Raw genomic sequence first — 27,996 nt, forward strand, 5'->3', positions numbered from 1 at the left:
TACAGTACTTACATTAATTGCAATAACAGCTGTGCATGGACAGTATTTTCGTAAGTGAGTTTTCAGATGTTTCAAGCTGGACGTAGAGAACATGAGGAAAAAACTTTGACCAGTTTGTCCAGCTGGGCATGGTAGAGTCTGTTGTTCTCTTATGCACAGGTCTGACTTAGTTTTACTGAGTGATATTCAGCTGCTTTAAGGAGGGAACTAGCCTTTTTCATTTTCTGCCTTCGTCACTTGTTTCTGCAGAAGTTTAGGAGTCATCCTAGGTAGAGCAGTGAGCTTTACAGTTCCTAATCATACTTTAGGGGTATTCAAAGAAGGAGTGACTTTGTTTAAGTACTATGGTTATCCTATGGTATCATAAACTTGTATCTATAATAGATGTGCAGGAACAGCAGGGTGAATACAGTGGCATACGATGTGAAGTACCAAAGCACTTCATTCTTGGACACTGCTGCTTGAGCTTGCTGTGTGGTGTCAAATACAGACTGTGTAACAGCTATGTTAACAAAAGCACTATACTGTCTGCATGATGAAAGATGGCAAATATATATCTACTTATAATACTTTAATTCACAACAGAACTTTATCATGAGCTGTTCTGGAAATGATGTAGCATGCCCCCTCTGTTTCATGCAATCTCATTTTAAATGAGAATTTCTAGATTGTACAAACAGTATCAGTTTCATGTTGCCTATGATTTAGAGATAGCACTCTCCTACTTAATGCTGTCACCTTTTATAGTGAGATAAATAAATGGCTGAGATAATTGAATGTCAATGGTAAGTGATGTAGTTTTTGTGAAAGTTACAGGCAGTGCACTTCTTGCTTGGGATCACCATTTTTAAAGCTCAGGTTTCAGCCAAAGGTTACTAAGTACCATTTCCAGCTATGTTTTTTAAACTGCAAATCCATATTTATATATTAAAATGTGACCATAGCAGGTTGTGAGTGAGTAGATGATTACATGGTAATTTTTTTGTGCTTTTGCTGTTTAGATCTCTAAATTTCTGGTTGATTTTTATAACCATTGGTTATGCTTTCCCCACACTGCTAGTTTCAATGCACACTGCTGTACAAAAGCCATTTTATACACATGAAGACTTAGGATAGTTTTACAGTGTTTTGAGGTATTTACTTAAATAGTAGTTTGCCATTGGGGCCAATCTGGTATGTGTTGGTTGTTTTTTTTCCCCTGCATGTATCGTGGCTGCATCTGTGCAATATATCTCCAATTTAGACTTTAATCAAGAGCCATGAATTTTAATTAATTAAAAGTAAAAGTTGTAAAAGATGCATGTGAAATTGCTCATTACAGAGAGAGTTAGTTTGAGTAAAGCAATAGATTTAGTGTGGACAGAGAGGATAAAAACTTCCCTTCAGTGACTTTCCTGGCAGCATCTGGTTTGGGCACCAAGTATTAGAAGGCAGGTTCTGCCACTGATGCTCCTGCTCTTGGCTTCTTGTCTGCGAAGCATCCACTTGCTTTGCCACCAGCTCCCTGTGTATCCTATGGAAAATCAGTTAAGCAAATCTTACATTTCTCCTTTTCCCATCAAATGGGAATACTGATACTAATTATACCCTGGTGGCATTAAGTCAGGGCATAGAGTGCCCTGAGGTGAAAGGCTCAGAGCCATGTATTATTTATTTCCTATTGTCATGCCAGAGGGTTGTTCCCCAAGGCTGCAGTGGAGATTATCAGTTTACAAAATGGCTGTTCTCATGGTAATAACTCTCAACTTCAGCTATCAACTTTGACATCTGATGAACAGTAACCTGGGGAAGAGAGACTTCTCATTTCATTAATAATCCCACAAAGCATGCTGGCCTCAAAAAATTGCTCAGTCTTTAAACAGAAGGAATTAAACACACCACTTAAAATAATATTCTCCTCATCATAGAATGTCAAATCACCATTTAATATAAACCTTTTCAATTTTAATTTTTTTGCACTACTTTTAGGAAGGTGATGCATGTTGCAGAGTTTAGCAGCTTGGTATTCCGTGTGCCAAGCTGTAAGAAATTCACTCTAAGGAAGCTAAGGAGGTGGGGGGTTGAACAAATGGAATGTGGACCATGTCTGGGGTAGGATACCTCCAGAAAGAGACCCCAGAAAAGCAATGAAATGTTTCCCAAGAGGGCCTCTGCAGCTGCTTCCTTACCGGGAAGGGATGAATTTTCTCTGGGAGGCTGTGTCTCTAGAGGGCATGTCTGAGGTGAGCAGAGCTTATACGGAAGCTGCATGGCGTTGCTGCAGTTCAATTAGGCATCATATTGAGGTGACCTTATGGGCATTTAAACTCATTTTTCTGACTGCAGCATTCCTTCTGGTTAGCAAAAGCGCATGGGATTTGACAAACCAGAGCTGTGTCTTTACATACATTTTCTGGCTACAGAGATTGTATGAATAGAGTCTCCCAAAGAGCGATGAGCAAACCAACCCTTAAAAAAGAAAAAAGAAAAAAAAAAGTGCTGAAATTTGGGGCATTTGGTCTAAGAAATATAGTGTCATAGGAATTTCTGTCAAATTGGAGGACAGGACTGATAGCCAGCTACTGTATAGTAATAGAAGGTACCAGAAGGTTGTATGGCATAGGATGCTCTCTCGTCCCTGACAGTGTGCTTGAGCACTGTGCTGTATGAAGACTGAACCTGACAGGTGGATTTTTTTAAGCAAATCCATACACTAATTCCCAGCTTACAATTTATAAATTCTTCATATGATAGGAAAACTTCTGTTGCCTTCTTTTATATCCTGTACATACAGTGAATTGCTGACTCTTTCCTGTGATGTCTTGTATACAGTCTTACGTCTAAATGAGGTATCAGAGGAAGAAATGTCTGTCTCTCTGGAGAAAACCAACCAAACAAGCAAACAACCCTCACCCAGCCCCTTTTCTACAGAAATATATGATTTACAGCAAGGAAATACACGTCCTATACTTCCAATGGCATGCCATGGCATTCTAGTGATTTACTCTCTAGACGTATTAACAAACTTCATTTTACACTTGAGTAATCTTTGAAGTGCATGTGAAGGGGTAGCTATGAAATCATGCTCAGGGCTTCCCTCTCCTTCTGCTGGTATTTACACACAAGGGCACCTCTGCATGGCCAGAGCAGCAGAGACAGGTGGTAAAGACAAAAAACCAAGGGGAACATATTTTTCATCCATCGCTACAAGCAAGTCATTGGTGAATGTGCCAGATCTAGCTTTGCTTTCACATCAGTGCTTGGGAGATGGTAAGCAGATCAAGAAAACTGGGGCCTTAGAGAGCATCCATGTTTTCTCAAGAGGCTAAGAACAGAGTATTAGAGACTGTGTAATGGTTGGCAGTGAGATATGGTTCAAATTGGTGTTCTTAAAAATGGTGTTGGCAACTTTTCCTCCAAGCATGATCCAGTCTTTGTCTGCATTCTCCCGTAGACACAATTGCAGCCTTGACATTTAATTTCATCATTTCAAAATCCTAAGTATTGCTGATTAAGGCTGCTGCAGCTGTGGTTATTCTGCAGCTATCTGCAAAGCTAAAAAGCTGTTATGTACATATTTGCTTGCCTGTCCTCTGTATATGGATTGTTGCTCTGCTCAGGACTGGTGGGGTTTTACGTCTGGTGCAGGTGTCAGAACACTTCAAGCTCTGTCAAGGTTGTTGTGAGTTTTCAATTGATCTCATCATCTGCATGAATATGAATGCAAAACATGGAAGTACATATTTCACTTTCTCCTTTCCAGGTCAACGGTGACATTCCACCTCGATTAAAAAAGAGTGCCCATGAAATAATCCTGGATTTCATCCGATCGCGACCTCCATTAAATCCTGTATGTAATCCAGTGGGCTTCATTCCTAACAGAAATGTGGCTTTTTAAAGCATGTTTGTGTCCAGGGAATATGTTAAATATTATGTTTTCTGACATGGGCTTTCAAAAATCTTGTCTTCTGTATATAAAGTGATCTTTTAAAAGAACAGTGTGTACTATCTTGCACCTACCAATTAATAGCTGTTATTACCAGCAGCCCTTTATCTCTGGGAAATCATGATGAATTGGGGAAAAATACAATCCTCTTTCCAATTTACGTGAGTTTTACAATTAAGTGCATGTAAAATCATATCACAACATTCCACATTTTTTTCCAAAAAAGTGTAAAATCTACTTTCAGAGAAGCACTGTTTTATGTAAATATGATTATCTTTATATCCTAAGGCCTCAGCAAGAAAACTGAAACCAACCCCACCACGGCCACGCAGCCTTCATGAGAGGATACTGGAGGAAATCAAGGCAGAGAGGAAGTTACGTCCAGTCTCGCCTGATGAGATAAGGCGTAGCAGGCTGGGTAAGCACATTGCTAGTTTTTACCTGCAGCATCCACAGAAAACTTCCCACATAAGAAGCAGCAATATTAGCGATGCCTGTGCAGTTGTCACGGAAGATAAAATTATTCTCATCCCTTCAGAAAAAGAAAGAACCTACAGGCTTTGCTAGGGCTATGCAATCTTTGTGCTAAGTTATATTTAAAAATAAGATACTGTATGGTTCAGCTTGATTCCCTTCAAGTTTTTAATATAAGTATTAGATAAATTTAATGGTATTATATGGCTTGTTGCACATGACAGTTAATGTTAGATTTGGTCAGAATGGAATGGGTATTTCTTCTCCCCAGTGCAATATTCCTTACATATCCGCAAGTATTCTTTACATGTCTGTTTTTAATTAATTTTATTCTCTTTGTTTCCTGTTGCTAGCATCATCAACTTCCTTATTTTAATTTAAAAACCGCTTTTATTTTGTTTGCTGGATCTATTGTTTTTATTTTGAATGTAAATCTTTGCTTCATTTCGTAAGTTATGGAACATGTGTTTGTATATATTTTCAGTGGGCAAATAATTCAGACTTGCACTGGAAAGCATTTCATTTCTGCAGTGTATATTCAACAACCCACTATGAAATTATACAAATACTATGCTTTCCAACAATCACTAATTTGCATTAGTTCAAGGTTCTGATGACAAAAGCATGACAAATACAGTCTTACATTGTGACTTACATTTCTTTAATAGCATGGTATTTAATTTTATCACAAAACCTGAGCCAGTTGGAGTTTTGAAGAGCAAAAGTGGCATCTGATGGCTGAAAAGCATGAAATAATCCATGTATGTACTCCCCGTCGCTGCTTTTTGTAAAATATTTGTACTTGCCACATGTGCTTAAAGGCACTGGTCCAGATTCAAGTGGGTTGTGACAACCCATTGTCTCCAGAGAAAAACAATTTCATCAGTCTTGCTTTGTTGCATTGTTTTTGAACTGCTCGGTAGAGTTTGGTGAATGCTTGGGTGCATTTTTAAAAGCATGGTGTTTTGAATATTGTTTCTTTGGGCCTTCCAATTTCTGGTTTGGATTCAGTTTATGCTTGCTGTATCAGTTAATGTTTCTAATAAGCCTAGACATTTTTCCAAATGTGGGAAGCTTGTAAAAATGTGGAACGATTCCTTACTTTTCTTTCAGACACTCAATTTCAGTATTTTAAATGTTCTCCATCTGGGAACTATCATGTCCTCTCAGGGGCAGCAAATTTGGTCTAATAGATCTTCAAAACTTCTGAATGATATAAATGACACCAAACCCATTTAGCAAACAGTTTCTAAAAACAATGTTAAATTTTGGAGTATTACTGGTTAGGACTTCCTGGGCTGATTTCAGGGCATGGCCTCCAATGAGGGATACCTGTCTTCCACCAATTCTTCATTTTCTGTTAAAGAATTAAAATTTTGAGTTTTGGAACTGTGGTAATTCCCCATCAGTCCAGTGAATCATTTGGATTAAATGCCATATTACTGGAGGTGTGAAAGGGGATGCATGCAAGTTTTATTTCCCAAATGTTTATTTGCTGCTGGCATGAAGAAGAAAAAGGAGCAAAGGCCTTGAAGATAATTTTTTCTTATGTTGAAATACAAGGTTTTATTCTTTCTCACATTGAAATGATTGCTATGTCCAAAGTTTCTTTTAGAATAAAATGTGTTTGCGCAGAATTGGGAATGGAGTAATGCTAGTGACATTCAGTATGGTATGAATAGCTCTGCCATACAGTTTAGATGACCACTGAATGTAATTTAGTGTAACAACATGTAAGATAATGAGGTTTAAGGATTATAAATCTAAGTAGAAACACCATGTGGGACACTTGCACCATCTGGACAGAAATATTTGTTGCTATTAAAAAGAAGGAAAAAAAAGAACGAGTGAAATATTTGGGTGTATAAGGTACGTTGCACATATCCCAGAGTTATTCGTTGTTGCTCAGTTTATAGCAGTCAAGAGCACAACTACACTTGACTACTGGGGTGAGGGGGGCTGTATTCTTGCAGTTCCTCCTCTGCGATATGAGTGGATCTATGGCATGTGTTTCCCAGCAGCCCCAGGCTTTGTCCCTCTGCTCTGCACAACATGTGTACAGGTAAGATCTTCTCTATCCTGAGCTGCCACTGAGAAAAGCCAGCCTGTGGCTGGCTGCTCTCAATCTAAAACTTCTTTGGAAATGGTAATTTAGTGTTGGTAGCTGTTCTTACAGGGGGAGAGGTTTGAATAGAGGAATTGGAGTAAGCTTTCAAATGACCTCATAAAATCATCAGAGTAAGCTATGGAGACAAACACAGCCTTGAGGTACATGTCCTTTTAACTAAAAGCATGGATTTGTAACTCAAGCAAGTTGAGCTCATGGAGCTTGGAGAAAACTTTGTTTCATGTACATGTTTTATCAACCTTCAGTGAGGACTTAATATTAGGTGATAAACACCCTTATGCCTTAAAATGTATTTGCCTTTATGCTACATTTGCATAGGGATTTAGATACTGTTTCTGTGGCTGTTCTCTGTGGCTGATGTGGTCTAGTCAAGGAACTACAGGAAAAAAACCCTGACTCCCAGATTTGGATCTGAGTCAGCCACCTGCTGCATTCACCACATAGATTTATTCTTCTGAGCAAAACTTGTCCCAGAACAAACTTTTTTTAAACATCTTTTAATGCAGTGGTATGTGTGGCTGACAGGCCCTTTTATACCAACTTCCACGTTTATCACCTGTCAAGTAAAACAGATAAGCTGATGTCAGTTTTGATGCCTTCTTGTACATTCTTGTTGCTGGGCTTGGCCTGCTTATTTGGATTAGTGCACTGAAATTTTCTTTTCAGTTGAGAAATATTTTGAGTGTCTGCTCCCTGAATTACATTGTTTAATTGGAAATGCAGATAGGTCTTTCCAGAAATAAAGAACATCTGACCACTTTCTTATCTAGGAATAAAATGGTTAGAGGCCCAGAAAGAAGAGGATAATATTATGGATACATTTTAAAGGCTAAGTCCACCTAAGGTTTTTAAAAAGAACAGGAATCAGCACAAATCACACTGTGTTCGGCCTTTGTTTCCATCCTCTTCAAGGAAACTACTGCTCAAGCTTAGCTCGGGTGTCTCTCTTTATTAGTTTAATTATAATCATTGGAGATTATGCTTGAAAAAATCAGAAATATCTTTATTTCAGGTCACTGAAACTTGTGTGAAATGTGGCTTTGTACTTTCAAATTTTTGTCAGCTCTTTCTTTCTCTCCACTCTCTCTCTGTCTCTTTTCCCTCTCCCCTTTCTCTCTTTCCTGGCATTTTAATTGAAAATATTCCATTTTTAAGATACTTGCCTCTTGTTTTGATATTTGATTTATGGAATTCCAAAAAATCTCATTCTACAACTGTACAAATATGTTTATAATTGCTCTGTTTACAAGTCCCATTTATGCTACTGTAATTTTCAGACTTTGAGCTTTACTACAGTAACGCAATAGCATGTCTGACACATTTTGGATTTAGGCAACAGAATCCAAAATGTCTCAAGTGGAGTTAATCTTTTGTTTTCATTACCCCTCTGCTTTTCTAATAGCTGAATCGTTTTCTTTTTGTTGTTTTTGTTTCTTTTTTACAGCAATGCGGCCACTTAGCATGTCTTACAGTTTTGACTTGTCAGGTAAAAGGCGCAACAACACCTGACGTGGTTATTGTGCTTATTGTGAAATTTGTTCCATCTGTTTGTTGAATTCCCATTTAAGAAAGAAACTTGAAGGGATTCTTCCAAGATATGGTCAGTGAAAATAAAAATTAAAATAAATTTTTTATTATTACCTACATTTCCCTTGCCACAAAAGGATGCCTAGGTATAGGAAACAACTTATTTCACCTGAAATGGAGTGCTGAAATTCTGTTTAAATAAATAACCAAAATAAGGTGGCCCAGAGCTATTCCAAACTCTAGAAAGGATTGCAGAATACAGTGTTACCTTCAAGTCTGATTTACTTATTTATTAATCTGACCTTTGTGTCTTTACACTTGCTTTTTGACTAGACCATCTTTTGCAGTACTTCATTTCTCACAAGGATCCAAAAACTAGTTTTGAACTCATCTACCTTTCTAGATTTAATGAAATACACCCATGAATACTAATCTAGAAAGGAACTGTCAGTTCTACTGAGTGTCTTTATAGTAAAGGCTTTGTGAGTCGTGAAATCAAAGACGTTCGTTCAAAAGAGGCTAAACCTTCCTTCTTCACTGGTTAGCAAAATAAGTTGCTATGGTTTGCTGAGGATTGATACAGAGGATTCGATAGCTGATCTTTCTTCAACTATCTAATATCAAATTTAAAGTTTCCTCTTGGTGGGCCATTAGTTAGGACATGCAGTAACTATATGAATATGTTCTACATCAGAGACAGCAACATTAGAGAGAGTTTGTGCCTAATAGCCAGAAAATAAATTAATTCCTCCCTCATTGTACACTAACTTTCCAGGATGCTCAGGCTCAAAGACTCCCATCATTGAGGTTGGAAATATTCTACATTATCCTCAAAGGTTTGTCCGCTGAGGAGCACTCTTATGCTAGCTCTTACCTAATTTCCCCTAGGTGACTCCTGAGAAAAACAGTTTCCCAATAAATCCATGCTCTCATTTTGTGAAGAAGCAACAGCAGCTGTACCCGCCCCCCCTTCCAGTTGCACATAGAGACATCTCATCTGGGACTTTTGCAGAGTTTCACCCTCTGTTTCTCCATGTGGTTATTTTCCCCATAGAAAGGCATAATCTGACTGAAATGCGAGCACATTGTGAACTAGAAAGACCATATAGAAGTTTTTTGATTACCATAATATAAAAAATGCAATAGTTTTGTAGTATGCCAGTGAAGTTCACAAGTGGCCTGTCTGCGAACGTGGCTTCATGTTCTGGCTGAGCCAAACAAACAGCTTGCCGCTGTCAAGAGGCGAGGAGGGTCTCTAGCTGCTCCCTTTCCTCCCCAAGCTCCCCTCTAAGCATGTGATTCCCCTCCTGCTCTGTGCCAGTCCTGCTCACTTATTCACAAGATGACCTGGTAACTCATGTAACCCAGGAACAAATACTTTTAATTTTTTACCAGGTTGGTTTTCTGCTCTTTTAGTGATTTAAACCTGCTTACTATCTGATGAGATGATCAGAGAGCTGGCTGAGGGCAGGTGATGAGCCTGGGTGGATGGGAAGGTACCAGTCAGAGGTGGTGGCAAGCAGTTAATCCAGCTCAAGCCCTTTTGTGAAACCTTACACTCATGGTGTATTGTATAGCTACCACAGTAGTCTGGTGGGATTCAAATTATATAGGTACTTGGTATCATGTTTTACTCCACTGAAAGCTGAAGGGTCCCCAGGGCTTCAGGTAATAGCATAAACAGGCAAACTTCAGTTTTCAGAAAGTATTGCTACTTTCAGATATGCCAAAAGTTCCTTCAGTTTTAAGACTAGGAAACTGAGTGTGCCAGTGACCAGCAAAAGGGAAATGTTCAGATCTGTCCTTCTACATGTGTCTGTCTGCTTCTTCTTCTGCCTTTTATTTCTAAGAATCCTGAGACATCCTCATCTGTTTAAATCCAAACAATATTTTATAAAAGCTCCCTTCATAACTCATTAATTCATTACCATAATATTTTTATTTTAAAGAAGTAGCTTCATAGCAATCTGTACTGTACTTGGATTTGCTCTTTTTGACTGACCACCGAAGAACTCTTCCTGTTTTCTTTATCCATCTTCCAAATGTGATTGGTTTTGTTTTTCAAGTCATGTGGTTCTTAGCAAGTAGTATCATATGGCATGACTGAGTGATCTGATAAATTGTCTTTAGAAGTAAATTCAGGATGATTAAAACATTCCAGTTAGGTAGATGTGAGACACCAGATGAGCAGTACAGATGAATTAGATGGGTTGGGATGTTGATAGTAAGTGGTAGTTTTGAATGTTGTTGCTTTGCGTGCTTTCACTTTTTTCATTATTTTGGAGGCGGGGAAGCTATACTGTGCTTTCATCACTGTTTCCACATACTCGCTTTTTCACTGCTTTCATTGCTCTCTGCTTGATGGAATTGCTGTCATGGAAAAACACAAACCAGCGGAAAACCAGAAGTGTTTCCTGCTAAGTGCTAAATGACAGGTGCAGGCTTATATTATGCTTGCTGTCTGCGACTGGGGTGATGCAGACCAATTCTGAGAAGACTTTTGCTGGCACCGAGCTGGTGTAGTTGGTATGTCACACTGCCTGGCACCACACATCTGCCTGCTGTTGTCCTGAAGAGGAGGGGAGGGGTGCCTGGGACCTCCTTTTACACTGTTCTTTCCTGCTGGTAGAATAGAAGGAGCAAGTAGTATCCACCTGCAGTGAGAGTAATCCGAGAGGTACTCGGGTATTGACTAGGGACCAGGGCAGTCATTGCCTACTTCCTCTAATAAAAAAATAGCTTAAAAGCAGACTAATTTCGATGCACTGTGTTGAATGCAGCTCAAAAGATCAGTCATTCCCACTCTTTAACACTCAAATTCTTCCCTCAAAGCTGTATGCGTGGCTGCCTTGGAGTTGTTACTTCAGAAACAGTTTGTACATTTAGGGGGCAGCGGGGGTTCAGGGAGAGAAGAAAAGGGAAACTGAAACATTTAAACCCAAATTTCACAGGGATTATTCCTGTTGTTCCCAACTCTGTGAGGTGGTGTGTATCACTGTTGGCTTTACGTGATCTGTGCCTTAGACCAGTGTGAGGAAGGAACTCCACCAGGTCTTGGTAATCTCTTAATTTAGATAACACAATAATAAATGTGATGCAAACACCAGCAAAAGGCTGGCAGCTTGGTATACTGGTTTATTAGTTCTCAGGTTTGACTTCAACATCTAAGTCCATTGAAAGGAACAGCACATGTCTGTTACCATTGTTCATTATATAATCTTTCCCAGTATATTATCATCATCATAACTAGCAAAAAGCAAACTATATTAATTCTGCAAATCTATTTTAGCCGTCTTTTAAACTCAGTGTAAAAAATGGTAAGGTGGAGGAGTAGATTTGCTGTATAGAACAAAATTCAGGTTTCTGTTGTCATTATTTGCCAAGAAGAGCTGGTTAGGAGGCAGAGAGCATATGGTTACATGACTGCTGTGGTTTGCATGTAATCTGTGGTCTGCTTAATTCCTTGTTTCGTAAGAGATGTAATCTTACATGTAAATAAAGGCACATTTCATATTATCCTAGGGTGGGGTTTTTTTGTCTCCCCTTCTTAAGGCTAGTCAGGGAAGGTGAACACAAAGATCGAGTAACAAATCAAGACTTTCTCTTCTTTCATTTGCCTGTTGTAATGATAGCTTAGAAGAAACTCAAAAGAAACCAAACATATTAATCCAATTTGCAGATACTGCTCATTGTACTTGCTGCCTGAAAACACGGAGAAATGACACTCTCCCAGTGTGTCTGACTCTCTAATAAAATCTTAACCCCAGGCTGTTACTCACACAAGCCTTTTTTTAATATCATTTGAATATCTTCAAAATATTTAGATGTTCTATGAAACTAGTGATTGTGAACTACCATCCATTAAAAAAAAAAAATAAAATTAGGTTTTTGTTTCAAAGAATTGCCCATTAATTTCTTCTCTCATATTCATTTTTGTAAGCATTAGCATTGTTTCTGACTTGTTTATTCTGATTAATTTTATCTTGTTTATGATGATGTATGATTATTTGCCACCCAGTAATGTTTCTGTTGCCTGAGTACATCGCTAAAATAGCTTAAACAAAATAATAATTTTTTGGTCTGTATTTGCTAACAAATTCTGGTTTTAGTTTTGGAACAAGTTACTTTTGTTGAAATCTGTTTGCTGAAACTGTAAAATTTCATTATCTTTTCCTTAAATTATGAGAATCCATTTATTCATGTATATCCAGTACTGTAAGTGCAGGAATGATAAACTGAACTTGAGCACTATTAACAAAATGGATTTTATAAATTGGATGGTTTTCTGTTTTTTCCTTCTTTGGTTTGTTTTTTTTTTTTATTCTTTAGTGCTTGCAAGTTGTAAAAAACCCCCTTTTTTTTCTTTGGAGGAAAGAATGGTGATAAATGATATTTCCTACTGAAGAGCCCTTCAAAACAAATACAATGTTGGATTGTCTTCTTGATTTACCTAAAACTTCTCCGGTATTTCAAGAAGACTTATAAACCAACATATGAACAATCTCAACAGTATGTATGAACAACTCATACATGTGTGAATTTAAATAACAACTGGTTTAGGCTTTGTAGATAGTGATTGGCTACATAAATTGCCTCCAAAATGGATGAGAAATTTCCATTTCTGGGGCCTAAAGAAATTGGGCCTAAATTCTTAGAAAACAAAACAAAACAAACAACAACAACAAAACCAACAAAAAAAACCCCAACAGAAAACAATTTATGCTGTACCCTGGATATCCATTGCTAGGGGATGTGTGGTTGATGTTCCCTCCTCTTTCCTTTCCTCAGACTTATCATGTGTTTATTTTTTTTGGAGGGAGAGCAATACTGTTGGCCTTCCCATCATTTATTCTCCCACTGATTCCAACAGTACTTATAGGCCATTCTTCACCCTCAGGCAGGGGAGTCACCACCCAGGAAGATTTTGGGAGAAGGGACACCTTGTGTTGGTGGTGCTGGGGCTGCTTCATAGGATGGTCTGTTCAGGAACTGCCCTGTGCAATCAAAAGAAATCAAAGGTTTTTCTCTTCCTCATTTGGGAAACTGAGCTTCTTCAATCAACTGCATGCCAGCTAATTATGAGGTCTCAAGAAATGGTATTGGCAGCAGGGAGGTGAGGCAGTTCAATTTTTGTTTTCCTGCTGTCGCTTTCTGGGATTGTGTTGAGCGGCTGTTAGAGCAGGAATGCATTTGATGTGGAGGACGCCCATGCTGTACTCGCAGAAATCTAGGAGGAAAAAAACCCCATGACCTATAAGCCACAGTGCTAGTCAGGACACCCATTAGCAAAGCCTTTGAAGATAGGAACTAAGGGTTAGAGAGTCTAAGTCTTTGATTGCAACTCTTTGTAGGGAGGACCTGAAGGCAGTAATAACACTGTAGTACACACATTCATAGGCTTGGAATGTCACCATGACTTTAATAGTCCAAATAATCACCTTTTCTTATACTCCCAGTTGAAGGCATGATTTATAGAGGAACTATAATACATCCCCTGTCCTTTCTAGCTCAGTTTCCAGCATTTAACAATAACCTAATTAATTCTTTAAACTTATTTAACTTATTCCTCTTCTTACTCCTTTTCAATAGCTGCTCCAGTGAGAATGTTGTAAAACAGAACTACTACTGCAACTGAGGCTTTATCTAGACTGTGTAGTTTTAATTTACCTAGTGCAAGAACAGCCTTTATCAATGCAAACCTTGTTGTAGCAGCAGTGACTGTGTCTGTTTATACCAGGGCAACTATGTAAGTAACTCTGAACGATGTGTGAGTACTTGGATTGCTGGCACTGGGAATATTTGGGTGATATCATTTCTCTGTCATAGTCCTCCCAGTAACCTAAGGGACAAGTCATTTGACCTTCTGTGCCTCTTTTCACCATATATAAAAATGGGCGTAATAACTTGTCATTACCCTAGCCTTAAAATACCTGGAGGTACCTTGTTATTACAAGACTGGGGAAGGAGTCCTATAATTATATGGGTAGAAAAACACATTTGTAGAAAGACCAGATGCTTAGGCATACATGCAAATGGGAGATTAAAAGCTTCTCTTCCTTCTCCCTCCGACATAATTTTCTCCAGATTGGAATACTGCACTTTGTACTTTTACAGGGATAAAACTGATTTATTAGACCAAACTCTAAGCTCCCTTAAAATATCAAAGCCTAGGTCATTATCTTAATGTCTAAGCTCAGCTAGGCTAAGCACAGCAGACCCAATGCTTAACATTATCCGAGATGCATCTTCATTGCACACTGGCAGAAATCCCGAGTAATTTACTCAGTGGAGTTACATCCTTGTAAAACTCATGTAGATGAAAATAGAGCTGGAGCCTCATGTTTCTGCTGTTACATGAAGATTTGACATCACAGACATATTTTTAATACAAATGACCATGCAAGCCTAAGAATTGTGCATATTTTTGATGAATGCTAGTGACTTAGCTCATTTTCATTCCTTTGCTGTATACTGCAGAATTAAACGTAATTCTGTCCTCACAGGAAAAACTAGGTTTACTCCATGCTAAACCTCCTAATTTCTGTGTGGCATTGCCTTCAGATTCACTGGAAACCCACTTGTCCAGAAATGGTTGTGCATTCTTCTGATACTTGTTATATAGTTAATTATAGACTATAAGTTGAAGGAAGAATATTTTTGGGTTTAACACAGTTTTGGGTTTTTTTTTTTAAGTTGATTGGTGTTGGTCTGAGGTTGGTTTTTCAGTATTGTGCACTGCTGCTTTTTCCACTGCTTTCATTCTTTCATATTGCTTCTATACCACAAGCCATTGCCTGTAGTTCTCTGAGCAATGTATTGCTAAACTAAAATAATTGCACACATATTACTATCACAATGACTTTTTTCTTTTTGTGTATGTTGCCTTGACAGTAAGATTTGAGAAGGCAAAATACAAATTAGGTTCAAATACCAATTGTTCTGTTTCTTTTGCTAGATGTATCTACGCCAGAGGCTGGAAGAAAAATAGTGGATGCCTCTGTAGTGAATGGTGGCCTGGCACCACAAGGAAAGCAGAATGGGGCCACACAAGTGACAGTACAACGCAAGAGACTCCTTAAGGCTCCCACGTTGGCTGAACTTGACAGCTCAGATTCAGAGGTAAAAAATAAAGTCACAACTTGCTTCTCGATTTGTCAGAATTGAGTCTTGCTCCTTAATTTGCTGAACTGATCAGCTGAGAAGTGACTTTGCAGATTATCATCTGAATTTTCCATGACTGCTTTGTCAGCCCACAGAACTTCAAAAATATTAGATCAGACCTCAAAAATGAGAAGATTCTTTTAAAAGGTTAAATGCTAATTTTAGCCTTAAACCCAGTATTTACTTATTTTTCTAAATGCCCAGTATCTGTCCACAGTGTATATGTAGCAATTATGCTTTTGGGAATGCAGTCAAATGTGTTGCACCCTTCTGGCACCCATGCAGGAGCTGTCACTAAAGGACTCAGATGTGAGGCCAGCCTTACCGTACCAGCTGTTAAATAAAGAGCATCAGCTGTACCAGAGGGCTTGCAGTTTGGTGCAAATGTCAGTGCGTTAGTTTGCTATATAGGCTTGGGAAGTAACACCCAACAAATGTTTCACAGATAGGGACAAGCAAACCACTTAGACGGAGAAACAACTTTGAATCCATCCTCTCTCAAATGGAAAGTTAAAGATTTAAAAAAGCATAGAAAAGGCAAAAGCTTAAAAAAGTTCTCTAGCTTAAAAGCTGCATTATATATGACCCTCAAGAAGTACCAATATTACATCCTCAAGAATGAGCTTTGTCTTCTGGACCAGTGGTATTATTAATTGAGTTTGAACCTTTCTGAAAGTTAAGCTGTCTGGAAAGCACATGCAGGCAGGGTTTATTCACAGAGGCTAATTTTAGCCTGGGGAAGGCAGTCTTCCCTGACTCTCTTTCTCTCTAGTAAATGGGGAAGGAGGGGTTTCCTGACAGGGTGCTTACAAAGGCAGCTAAGCTGAACGATAGGAGGCTGGGGAGAAATATATGTGGGGAGAAATTTATCTCTTTGCGTACTTTCTTGATCTGTGAAAGGTTGGCCCTCTTTGTTGTTAGGGCCTATCCTATGGGTGACTTGTGTGGGTGCATAATTTGGTGCATCTATTCTGAAAGCAGAAGAGATTTGCATTCTGAAACCTCTCAGCAGTCTTTAAAATTACAATAGAGGCTATATGAGGTTTTGTTAATATGAATGAAGCTGGGCAGGATGCAGGAATATTAAGACCTGTCAATAAGAGTTGGATCTTGAACTTACAGCTTCCCAGCTTGTAGCTCTGTGCATTCTGAAGCTAATGCAGCATGATATTTCACATGGAAAAATGAGCAGAAGTCAGTAAAAGAAAATTCTGTAAAGGCAAACATGAAGTGATCCTTGTAGGAGGGAAAAATAAGATGTCTGACTATTGATTCGGGAATACTGTGTAGGCAAGCAAAGTCATATAGAATAAGCTCTGGAACATATAGCAAAAGATAAATTGAAAATAAATCAGCCACATCAAACTGTCACAGAGAACAGATGCTGTACTGGTTGGAGTCAACAGAATTAGCTGGTGAAGCAATTAAAGCGATTAAGATGCTCAGCAGAATACTGGTTGGGCCTCAGAAACAGTGCTAAAGTAGTGTAAATAAACAAACTGAAGGGAGTTTGGGTGAAATTTTCCAAGCTGACGAAGAGGGTAGGACACAGAACATTTGAAGAAAGTGAAGATCATTCTGTCAAAATGACTTTTACCTTGTATATAACACACAGAAGAGCATATGTGTTGTCCTGATTGCCTATAAATGACTCGGCCAACTCTTTGCCTGCAATTTGAATTGGGCTTAACCTATTTAGGGTTACTGGGAGTTAAATTATGACTATGTTATGCCCTAAATTACAGGCTGCAAATATCTGCACTGCTGAGCTGTGGACCTCCAAATGAGCTATGATGCAGACGCATTTTCTTCCCCCTGCATCCCCTTTGTTCTTCTCTCAGCTGCGTTGTGATGCAGACTACGCCCCAACACTCAGTGCTGCCAGCCACTAGTACAGCCCTATGCCCATTTGCTGGCAAGGATGAATATTGTACAAACCATTCCTGCTTTCTGTCCTTGCTTTTTTCTGCGTCACCACTAGAATCACAGTTTCAGAGGGGGAGCAGGAAGTGCCATTTTGCTTTGTGTGGCAAAGAGAAGTAGCAATCTAATAGTGATTTTTGATACAGATATAAAAATGGTATCTTCCTAATGAAGCTACAGCTATCCAGACAGAAATCATGTCAGTAACATATTCAAATGTTTTAAGGTGATGCCTTTAAAGCTGCAGCTTTCTCCATACATGTAAAATTCTAATTGTTTAGCACTCTGTGGAGAATCTCAGATGTAAAATGTCAGATAGTCTACCATAATAGCCAACAGTTATTGTATTGATATGAAGAAATTTATACAATGGTTTATCAGTACTTGCTACACAAGATTTCATTCTCAAAAAATCTTTCCATGTTTGAGAAATCATAGGGCAGTAATAGCATTCTCAGTGCATGTGTTTGTGCACAGAAAAAGTAATTTGAAATGACAAACCAGAAATACCTGTTGTCTAAGTAGGGTGATATGTCAAATTTAACATGCTTCCGGCTTCCATTCTCCCTAGGTTGGTTGTTTATACTTACTATTTTTTATACCTAGCCATTGGCTCTGACACTTCATTCCCTCTCATTCTTTAGAATAAGAAGTGTGGCTCCTGGAATCTTTCTTGTAGGTCTTTACCGTAGAGAAGTCCCTTACTCTCTATTTTTGTCCATTTCTTTCACTCTTGTTTTTTTCGAGACTCCTAGGCCACTGGCATAGCCAGTGTTCATCTATTACTGATGAAGTAACTAGAAATCTTTCACAAAAATGGGAGCAAGATGGAGATATCTGTGTGCTACCTAGTTTTGCAACATGTGACCAAGGCATCATGTCCATCTCAAGTTGAGAAGTGGCATGAAGAATGGTTGATAGCTATTTCTTTCCACTGAAAGGTGGCAATTAGCAAAATTAGATGGACATGTGAAACATTTCTATAATCCCTAATTTACAGTTTTACATTAAAATATATATATATGCTTTTGGTATTTTCAGTTGTGCACCTTGTTTTGTCTCTCTTCTCTCTGTGTCAGTCTTTCAGACACAGGAAAAATGGAAGAAAAAGGAGAACAAAAAAACCCACAGAAAGTCATTTAAATAAACTCAACACATAGACTGTTGCTTGAATCGTGATTCAGTCTTTTGTAAAACTCTACAGCATAAGATGCTGACAACTGTAGCACTTACAATTTTTGGTCAGGACTTGGTAGGGTCCCACAGAACATGAGGCTTCTCTAGAGCAAGGGTTGCTGGGATTGTGCTCCAGAAACAGCTGTTCCCCCTGTCGGCTCCTTAAAAAGCCCTCTCTGAAGCCCTGACTGCTCTTCATTCATAAAAACGAGCAGCACAGCACCATGGTTATGTTTTTTTAATTGATGGCTTAGTTCTTCACCTTAGCTCGTTAGCTTTTCTGGCAATGGGAAAATAATCTTCCACTCAGAAGAATTTGACTTCTACAAAGTGAAAATTTTAGTAGTTCCCTTTGTACTGGGGTTATTCTCCTTCAGAAAACTTAAATGTTTAACTCTAGACTTGTGAACACTGTTGCACTCCTTCTAAAGAATAGTGCATCCGATTGTCTTTCAAGTTCTCCAGTGGTCTTTTAAGGCAACCATGTGGCATGAAGCAGTGATATGCAAAGGTTATCCGAGCTAGCTCTGTAGCTAAACTGTACTGGTTTCTGGAAGTAAAACAGCTGATGTAGCTAAATGTGCCACTCAAACTTCCTTACAAGCTTCCCATCACAATGGTTTTGTGGGGTCACACTTGATATGTTAAAGTGAATATATTGTTTTGGGATCTGAGCTGGTTTGAGTCCCTTTGCAGAATAGTGTGTTGTGGCGTATACATGGGAACAGTATACATCACAGTGTCGTCACATACAACGCGTACCCTTGGGCTGAGCATAAAGTACAGATCACCTGATGGGAATTTGTGGAGGCCTCTCTCCTGTGATGCACGGTGCTCATTGAGGTGATCCTGCCAGCTTTTCTTTTCTGACTTGCTGTTACCAAAGAAGGTAAGTGGAGCCAGTGGAGGCTTTTTCCGCTTGCGATTCCTGTAACTAAGGAAATCTCTGAGAGAGAAGCTCAGCCACTTGCTGGATTTTAGAGCTGGTCACTTGTTTGATCTGTAAATCTTGACAACTTAAATGATGTAAGCATTCACACTCAGTCCTTCAGCTCTGTTCCTTTGGGAGGCTCTGTGATGATCTATATCTTGCTGGTACCTGGTGGCAGAAGACAGAGGTTTTAGGTGAAAGCAAAGGATTTAGTAATTTGGGTGGCATAATGCTTTAGACAGCTGAAAGGTGTTCGTCAAAGCCCATTTCACTTTCATTCATCTTGCAGGAATTGCTCTTGGCTGTTGTGATGAAACATGCTTATACAATGAATGACATTTCTTTTAAATACAGAAGAAAGGAGAAACGCACCCAGATTAGGGATTAGAGAACAGTGCAGTGGAGATGAGATTAATTTCTCTTTACCTGAATCACTTGTATGTGTGGCTCTTGTTCCTTTGGAGACCAGAGAAATCCAAGTGCTGATTCCTTGCTAGTATGAGATATAAAGTTGAGTTAACCTATCTGCTGTAGCTGCAAATCCTTAGAAGTCCTTGAATACAGTAAGGAAAATTAACAGGCTACAATGGATTCATGCACCTCTCTTCTGATCTCGTTCTTTCATGCTATAGTTAAATACACTCAATTCCAACCGTGTACCATATATTCCAGTTTCTAAAAAAAAAATTGAGCATTGAAAATTCCATTTACTCAGTGCAGTGTAGAGTCAGTGTTTTTCTCAGGACTTCTTCTAGGGCTTTGAGTGATTGCATGGTACAAAACACCTTTGATAGTTTGCGATTTCTGTGTGCTAAGAAGCAGTAAGAGATGACAACCCCTGAGGAATTCTGCTTCTTTTCTTCTTCCCACACAGGAGGAATCAGTGCACAAATCAGCAAGTAGCAGCAGCATCTCCCCCTCACAAGTGGAAGACCCCTCTCAAGAAGGCACCAGCAGCAGAAAGAGTGAGTTTTGATGAGAGAGCCCAGTGGCTGCTTTTGCACACTTGTGTTGTCTTCTGTTCTATGAACTTTGTCTGAAATGTTTATAGAAAGCTGAAGCTGAGTGTTGTTAACGGAATAAATCTCCAAAGCTGAACCCTAGTACCTGCTGAATAGGTCAAATGTGATTAACGATTGGAAGGCATTAGCCCCCGCTATATGTGGGTATCTTTGTGAAACAGAAGGTTTCATACTTCATAGAATCATAGAATAGAATCATAGAATGGCTTGGGTTGGAAGGGACCTTAAAGATCACCTAGTTCCAACTCCCCTGGCCATGGGCAGGGACACCTTCCACTAGACCAGGTTGCTCAAAGCCCCATCCAACCTGGCCTTGAACACTTCCAGGGATGGGGCATCCACAGCCTCTCTGGGCAACCTGTGCCAGTGCCTCACCACCCGCACAGTGAAGAACTTCCTTTCACCTAATCTAAATCTACCCTATTTCAGTTTAAAGCCGTTACCCCTTGTCCTATACTTGAAGTTGATGTGGAACTGTAGAGGAGGCCACAAGTGAATGGGGGGTAGTTTACTATGCTCATCTCATAAAAGAATTTGTTGCTCCAGAAGCACATTCTAACCTAAGACCAGTTTAAATGTTTCCTGCATCTCTGTCACCATGGCAACGGATGTACTTGTTTGAAAGACACATAGCAATCACCAGTATTTCTCATAAGTACTTACTGGAAAGAGGGGAGGATCTGTTCTGTTTTTTTCAGGCACAGTTATTGTAGGCTTTAATGTGTAAAAATATTTTTAATTTGTTTCAAAGTGTTTCAGTTTAACTGGAAAGGTTTTGTAATGAAACATGTAATCTGTGCGTGTATTTTCTGTGCACAATGGTGAAATAAGTAGAATAAGCCAATACCCTGAAACACTGAATTTATATACAATGGTAACTGGACAGTAGCGTGCCTATATTTGCTAGTTTTATGTGTATTCCTATTCTCTCAGTCTGGAAAATGTGATGAATGTGATACCTGTCTTGAAGATGCTCTGAGTATGGATGTGTAACTTCAGCCACCAATAGTGGGAGTTCTAGCAAATCAGTAGCTGGTTTAAGTACTGAGCAATGTTATCCAACAGTCTGTCTTACAAGAACTAATTTATTTATACTGGTTGAATCTTTAGTGCCTCCAAAGTTCTTGCCCATATCATCTACACCACAGCCTGAGAGACGGCAGCCACCTCAGAGACGACACTCCATTGAAAAGGAGACGCCAACCAATGTGAGACAGTTCCTACCACCTTCAAAACAGAGCTCCAGATCACTTGTAAGTGGAGTGGGTGGTAGGAGAGAGAAAAAGAGGCAAGCTAAGAGTATAATGAAAATTAAAACTTGGCTTCAGTGTGATTAGAACTTGACTCAAAGAAAACTCCTCAATTCAGAAACAGCCCTTGGCTACTAAAGACATTTTGAAATCAAGATTTGAACTTTGTCTCTCTAGCATATTTATCCGAAATCCCAGGTACAGGTGCCTCAGAAAACATTTGCACTTTGATTAGGACTCTGGGTAAAGCCATGTGTCTTGATTTTATTTCAGAATGTTACCAAACCAGACGAACTTCACCCTACTGATTTTCCATTTGAATAGAGACAATTCCAAAGCAGTGGATCTATTTTGGGATTTGGGGGAATTTTTAGTTGTTGGAAGTAGTTTAGTTAATGGCTGAATGAATGGAATGGTTTCTTTTCTTCCCACGTAAGAACTTGTGTAGTAATGTTTATACATATGAAAGCTCTTTCAGTAATTCAAATCAAGGTTTGTCTGTGTTGCTTTGTTGAAGTTACTGAGGCAAAAACCTGTATTATTGCTTGAAAAGAAAGTACAGTACATTTGATCAATTAGCTTTAATTGAGAGCTGTTTTCCAACAGAGTGTAAACAGCAAAGGGTATGAAGTCCTGGTTCGTTTATGCTGACATACTGATTAGTGCTTTGTAATTTCATGCAGGATATGTTCCTCGTCTCTTTTCCTACCAGCAGGGTTTCGAAGTATGCCCCATGAGGTGCTGGTGAATAGAGAAATCTATAAACACATCCTAGTTTTGAAAGGAAGGGAATATTCGCTTGCCTTGTCTTTTAGTGCGCTGGTATTAATTGGCTTTGAAGACCGTTCTTTTTGGCCCAAGAGATGGTGGCCGGGATCCAAACTTAGTAGATGATGAAGTTGAACAGTAACAAGAAAATAATCTCCAAATATTACCACAACATGCTTCCTCCGCTTCTTTTCAGACGGTCTGCTGGATTTTGTTTATTATATCTTTGAACTGGAATGTAGTTCCTCATTCCAGGTGAAGGTCAGGTGGTAGCATGTTGATAAATGCACAATGCAAGCAGATTTCTTCTGCCAAAGTGAGCTTGGAGCAGAATGTATTGCACTGGAACCAAGCTGCAGGGTTCCTTCAGCATGCATTTGAAGACACTGCCACATAAAATGGATTGCCCTGTCATCGCCTGCTGCACTCACTCTGTGGGGAAGCATAAGCTTTATTTTGTGATAGGCCCAGAGTCATTCACAGACATTGTTTAAAGGCAGGAGGGGAGAAAGCATTATATGTTACACTGAGGCATTTGCTCCATCACATTTTTAGTGTATCTAAATATGTTACATCATAATATTGATCTCATACGTATTTGAGGGGATCATGCAACTTAAAAATCTTATATATGAGGCCATTATTTTAAATAGGTCAAACAAGTTCTTAACAGGGCCTTTTTGACCACATGTGTATTTTCCCTCTGTCAGTCTGTTCATATGCCTAGAAATAAAACCATTGCAGAAAAATGAATTCAGTTATTCCACTTGCCCTTAAAAATGCTAAAGGAAAAGGGAAAAAAAGACGTTACATAAGTCAGGCTAGTATGGGAACACGTGGGAAAGGTTTTACTCGTTTCTTTTGTACTTGGGTTTTTTGGTTTGTTTTTTTGTTGTTTTTTTTTTTTTTTTAATCTTTAGAGAACTGTCACCTAGCTTGGTTTTGGCTATGAAGTGAGAAAGAAGGAAAATCAGTAGTGAAATGATGTTCTGTTAATAAGAACCTATTTTATTTGATGCCTAGAGAGCTAATTCTTTAACTTGGCAATAGTGCCCTCTAGGGTGTGACAGACAACTCCCACAATACTTTTGGTTTTAGTTTTGGTAGATGGTTTCTGATACGCTGGCGCTGCCCCAGTGCCACACTTTGGCTTACTGCAAGTCTTTCCTTCCCTGGAAAGATACCAGCTTCTTTCAGTGGCTGCTCCAGATGCTGCATACATGACATTGCCGTTCCTGGAGTGAACGCTTCTCAAAAAGTGCAGAATATTATTTACTTTTTATTTGACTTCACACTTCTTCATCCCTTCCTCCAGGATTGATGGAGTTTCATTTCTTGTCACCTGCTCCTGTGACTGCAGTTTCTCTCCAAGGTGAAAGAGGCCTCGTCAATAAATAGCCCTCAATGCCAGTGAAAACAGGCAGGGGTTTGCTACAGTCTCTTAGCAGGATTAGCAAGAAACTGGTCTGTCTTGCATACTAACAACGGTTTTGTGAACTGGCATCTCATCAGACAGAGGGAGTTAGACCTAAGTAGGTGGGGAGGGGAAACAGACTTGGAAAGATGCCAAAGGTAGTCCTTTTGATATGTCACCCTACCAGCGCTACATGGAAAGGCAAGGCAGCTCAGTGATTTTGGGGGGGGTCAGCCTGGTGGTGTGCTCACTGTACTGAGCTGACTCGGTGCTTAATCAGTGAGATGAAGCCAGTGTCCTGAGATGTACATATTAATGCCTTTGTAGTCTGCTTTTTAAATTAGTATTATTATTATTACTATCATTATTATTTTTCATGACCCAGAGGACCAAAGCTAATGGTTTCGTGTATACACAGCATTCGCTTCTCTGCTTCCTATCTATTGTTCAGGTTCCTAGGATAACCAGTTTATTTCCAAGGATGACTTTCAGACCACTTTTTTCAACTGTGCAAACAGCTTCTCTGCTCAGCTCTCATCCCGTTGAAGCAGCCATGTGTGGGGTGGCAGGGGCTATGTACTATCTCTGTGAGAGAGCTTTTGCCAGCAGGTGGAAACCCGCAAAGGTTTGCCTCTTTTTGCTGGCTTTGGAAATCACCTTCACCAGCATGTTCCCTCCTAGGGGAGCACTTCCTAAGCTGTGGCAAGAATTAAAGCTCAGGCTGGGACATTGCACCTGATTGACATTGATTTCAATGTGTGTAGGATATTTGTGTGTCTTCAATCACCTCACGGGGAAAAGAAATCAGTTCTGAAAGGACAGCAAACTAAAAATGCAACATCACGAGATTATCAATGGGACAGACCTTAAATGTTACAGCACATGAAGATCCTGCAGCAAAAATCCAGCAAAACCACTGTAACCCTTGGACTATGTTGAAAAGAATAAGGTTTTATGTTTCTAACAAGATACATTATGTAGAATGGAAGGGCATTTGCAATCTGTTTTACTTGAAAACCTACATACGGTTTTGTTCCTCAGCACACTTACGTATCTGAACTTGCAGAATAACTAATAGCTATGTACTAGGGAAGGCAAATCAACTAAAAAGAAAAACTGATTCATTTACCCCTATGTAGAACTAAACATGAATAATTTAATGTTTTCCTTTTTTTTTCTTGTCTCAATCAGTAAGTGAAAGTTCAAAACCTGTTGCAGGAGAGTTTTTAGTTGAGATATCCAACTGACTTCTTAGAAACTTCTAGTCTCCAAAAGTAATGAGAGTCTAGAGTGCTTGACTAATTGTGAATTGCAGAATTTAGAAGCCAATCCAGCACTTGTTTGTATTGCAATTTACTGGGGCAGCTCATTTGAGTGCCTAGTGACATCCTTTAATGAGAAGTTTAACAAGGAATATATTAGTGTGAAAATGTGTTAGTCATAAGGAGCTATTAGGTGTGCATATGCTGAGAATGACCTACAAAGCACTTTATTTCACATTATGGATATGTAATTCTTACTACCTGCTTTTCCTGAGTAAAAAAAAAAATTACACATATACACCTTAAGCTATTACAGTGTGTATAATAAGACCGCACAAAGTGTTAAGCCAGTTCTCATGAAGATCTTTGAAACTTCAAGTTCAAAATACTATTTTTAAGTAAGACTTTTTTTCCTTTAAAAGTAAGAATACTGACTTGTGTTTAATATTAAAATGAGCATTGAGTACAATTCCAGAAAATCAAGACCATTCAAACCACATTTTGTCTTCAGCATGTTCTGTTGTATGCAAGTGTTGCAGAGAGCTGAAGTTCTCTCACTTGGAGCTGCCTAACTTGAGTGTAGATTATCATTGGAAGTTTGAGCAATAACTCCAAAGCATCATTGTTTAATGAAGTTTAGCCAGTGCTTAGCATAATTTTAATTAATTTCAATGCCATAGAGGTAGTGTAGAAACAAAAGATATTCTTGTGTACTTATTTCTATTCCGAAAAGGGAAAAAAAAAAATCAAGCTTTTTTTTGAAATCAGCATAATATTTATCGTTCATTTAATGTTGCATTAACATTTTGTTGTCCTTGTGTAACCTCTGGAATTAAAACATTAGCATTTAAACATGTGAACATTTTCTATGTTTCCCCTGTTGCCTGCTAGCTATTTCTATTTGCTTTAGTGATAATCATTTTTGATTGGTACAATAACAGGCCCACACTATTCCCCTAGTACCTGCTCTATACCTATAGCAGATCCTCAGCCTTTCTTCAAAGGAGCAATATTCCCCAACGTCATCATTCTGTAAATTAAAGGAATGGGTGTTCATGAGGGGGAAGGAAGAGCTTCAAGTAAGAAATGTATTTCTAAAGGACTTAAAGCTCTGATTGATTACAAGCATTCAGTCAGCCTCGTTCACCTCGGACAGTTTCTCTCAGTCTCCCACGATGCAGAATCGAGGGGGTTTGCTGGCATTGTATGCATCACGCTTTCCCAGGCACTTCCTCTCCCGTCTCGCCCCAGCCTTCAGCCGGTGCCTTCTCCATAGTGAGGCAGTTGCTATGGGAAGAACCCAGAACGAAACGCTGAGAGCTGCTGGCTAGCTGTAAAGTTGCTCGTAAGGAACAGAAGTTATTTTGTTTGGGCTGTGCAGTTTTACACCTCAGAGCAAATTGCAGTTGCTTTTGATGTAGTTTGTTCTTTCCAGAAAACTAGTGATTCTATACCCCAAAGGTTTAGCCGGTACATCTAACAAGTTAACTCAATTCTAGTCTTTTGTGGGGTACCTTAAACAGAGTGAAGTTTCTTTGTGTTCCCTTTCTAGATAGGTAAGACAACAGTTTTTAAAAATGTGGTGGTTCCTAAATGCTAATGTTTGCCAGGTCTGCAACGTAGAAAGATTTTCTTTTTAATCTAATGGAAAGACAGAACAGACCTCTGAGTACATGGAAATGGAGCATTTCACTACTAATCCAATTCATCACTTCAATTTGTAAACGAGATCTCCAACCTGTCAGCCACGTCTTTGTATCTGGTGGAGAAATTTCCTTCATTTATTCAGAGAGCATTACATGTCATTGTCATTGCCGCACAGTAGTCCCCTCTGGGCTGACTGAAAAGGTTCACTAAGCATAAAGCGATGGGAGTTCCCACAGAGGTTTCTGTCTTTCTGTTGGAAATGTATAATCAACTACAGGGCTGGATTACAAATTGGGTTGGTGCTTTTTATTCTCTGGTACCAAATTCAGGAGTTCTCTACTCAATATTCTCCTAAATGCTGTAATACAGAGCAGATGCAAAATTTCCTAAGTGGAAAGTTGTGGTGTTAGTCTCTATTTGAGTCTTTTCCATTAATAATTCAACATTGCGTAACCAGTTCTCCTGCTTTATATTTGAAGAATATTCTGTAAAGCTTAAATTGCTGCTGTTACTTTCCTGGGGCAGAAAGGAGAATTTTTCTGCCTAAACTGACATAACTTTTTGTAGTCTTGGTGGGATTCTGATCATGTGAGCACCAAGATGTGGTACCACTGAATAAGAATTTCTGCTAGAATGGGCTACTAACCACTTTCCATGGCCACTCTGGGCATCACAAAGTCTCAGAGAAATTGCGTGTCTTTAAACCATATACTTAAAAGTAATGCCATCTGCCAAATTACCTTTTCCCTTTCAAATTATAAACCTGAACATTGACTGGTTTGAAACAAATCTTCCTAATAACAGACAAATGGAGAGAAGGGTCAAGTGGTCTGAGGAGGAAAGATGAAGAAAACTGTCCTTGTTGTGAAGGCTGAACACCAGACCATTTAGATCACACTTACGCAGTCTCCGGCGGTTTGGAACTCATGTGATGCCCATGAATGAGCCAGTGCTATTCCAGTTTGAAGGGAGAAACCCTCAATTTCTGGAGTGACTAACCAGGTGGCTGGTTGTCTAGTTTGAAGTCTGGAAGAAGCCATTTGGCTTTGAAATAATACAGGTTTTTTGGCTTCCAGGAGGAGTTCTGTTACCCGGTGGAATGTCTGGCTCTGACGGTGGAGGAGGTCATGCACATCCGTCAGGTGCTGGTGAAGGCGGAGCTGGAAAAGTACCAGCAATATAAAGATGTCTACATGGCTCTCAAGAAAGGAAAGGTAGGGCTGAGTCTGGAGGCTCCAAAGTTTATTGAGGGAGGCTGGTCACACAAGCCTCCCAGTTACACATTTGTTTCTTACCCTGTGTCGGAGAGAAAGAAGAGATATCCACCAAATATCCCCCTAAATATATAACACATGGGTCAGCTTCCTTGAATTATGGGCAGAAACATC

At 39.2% G+C, this 27,996-nt stretch overlaps 1 protein-coding gene across 2 annotated transcripts in view; it reads left to right on the top strand.

Annotated features, from left to right (window-relative positions):
- Positions 1-27,996, top strand: part of SPIRE1 (spire type actin nucleation factor 1) — a 132,619-nt gene that overhangs the window by 96,573 nt on the left and 8,050 nt on the right. The window contains exons 7-12 of one of the 2 annotated variants that reach the window (XR_012649751.1): positions 3,743-3,829; positions 4,214-4,343; positions 15,010-15,173; positions 20,120-20,210; positions 21,378-21,520; positions 24,151-27,822. Coding sequence is in view for 1 of the 2 variants with exons in the window: in XM_075022944.1 (XP_074879045.1) it covers positions 3,743-3,829; positions 4,214-4,343; positions 15,010-15,173; positions 20,120-20,210; positions 21,378-21,520; positions 27,685-27,822 (753 nt within the window). In the remaining variant the exon portion in view is untranslated. The remainder of the gene's footprint in view (positions 1-3,742; positions 3,830-4,213; positions 4,344-15,009; positions 15,174-20,119; positions 20,211-21,377; positions 21,521-24,150; positions 27,823-27,996) is intronic. The other variant, XM_075022944.1, reaches the window with a different exon arrangement.

Source organism: Buteo buteo, chromosome 3 (genome assembly GCF_964188355.1).
Source record: "Buteo buteo chromosome 3, bButBut1.hap1.1, whole genome shotgun sequence".
In the NCBI taxonomy this organism is placed as follows: Eukaryota; Metazoa; Chordata; class Aves; order Accipitriformes; family Accipitridae; genus Buteo; species Buteo buteo.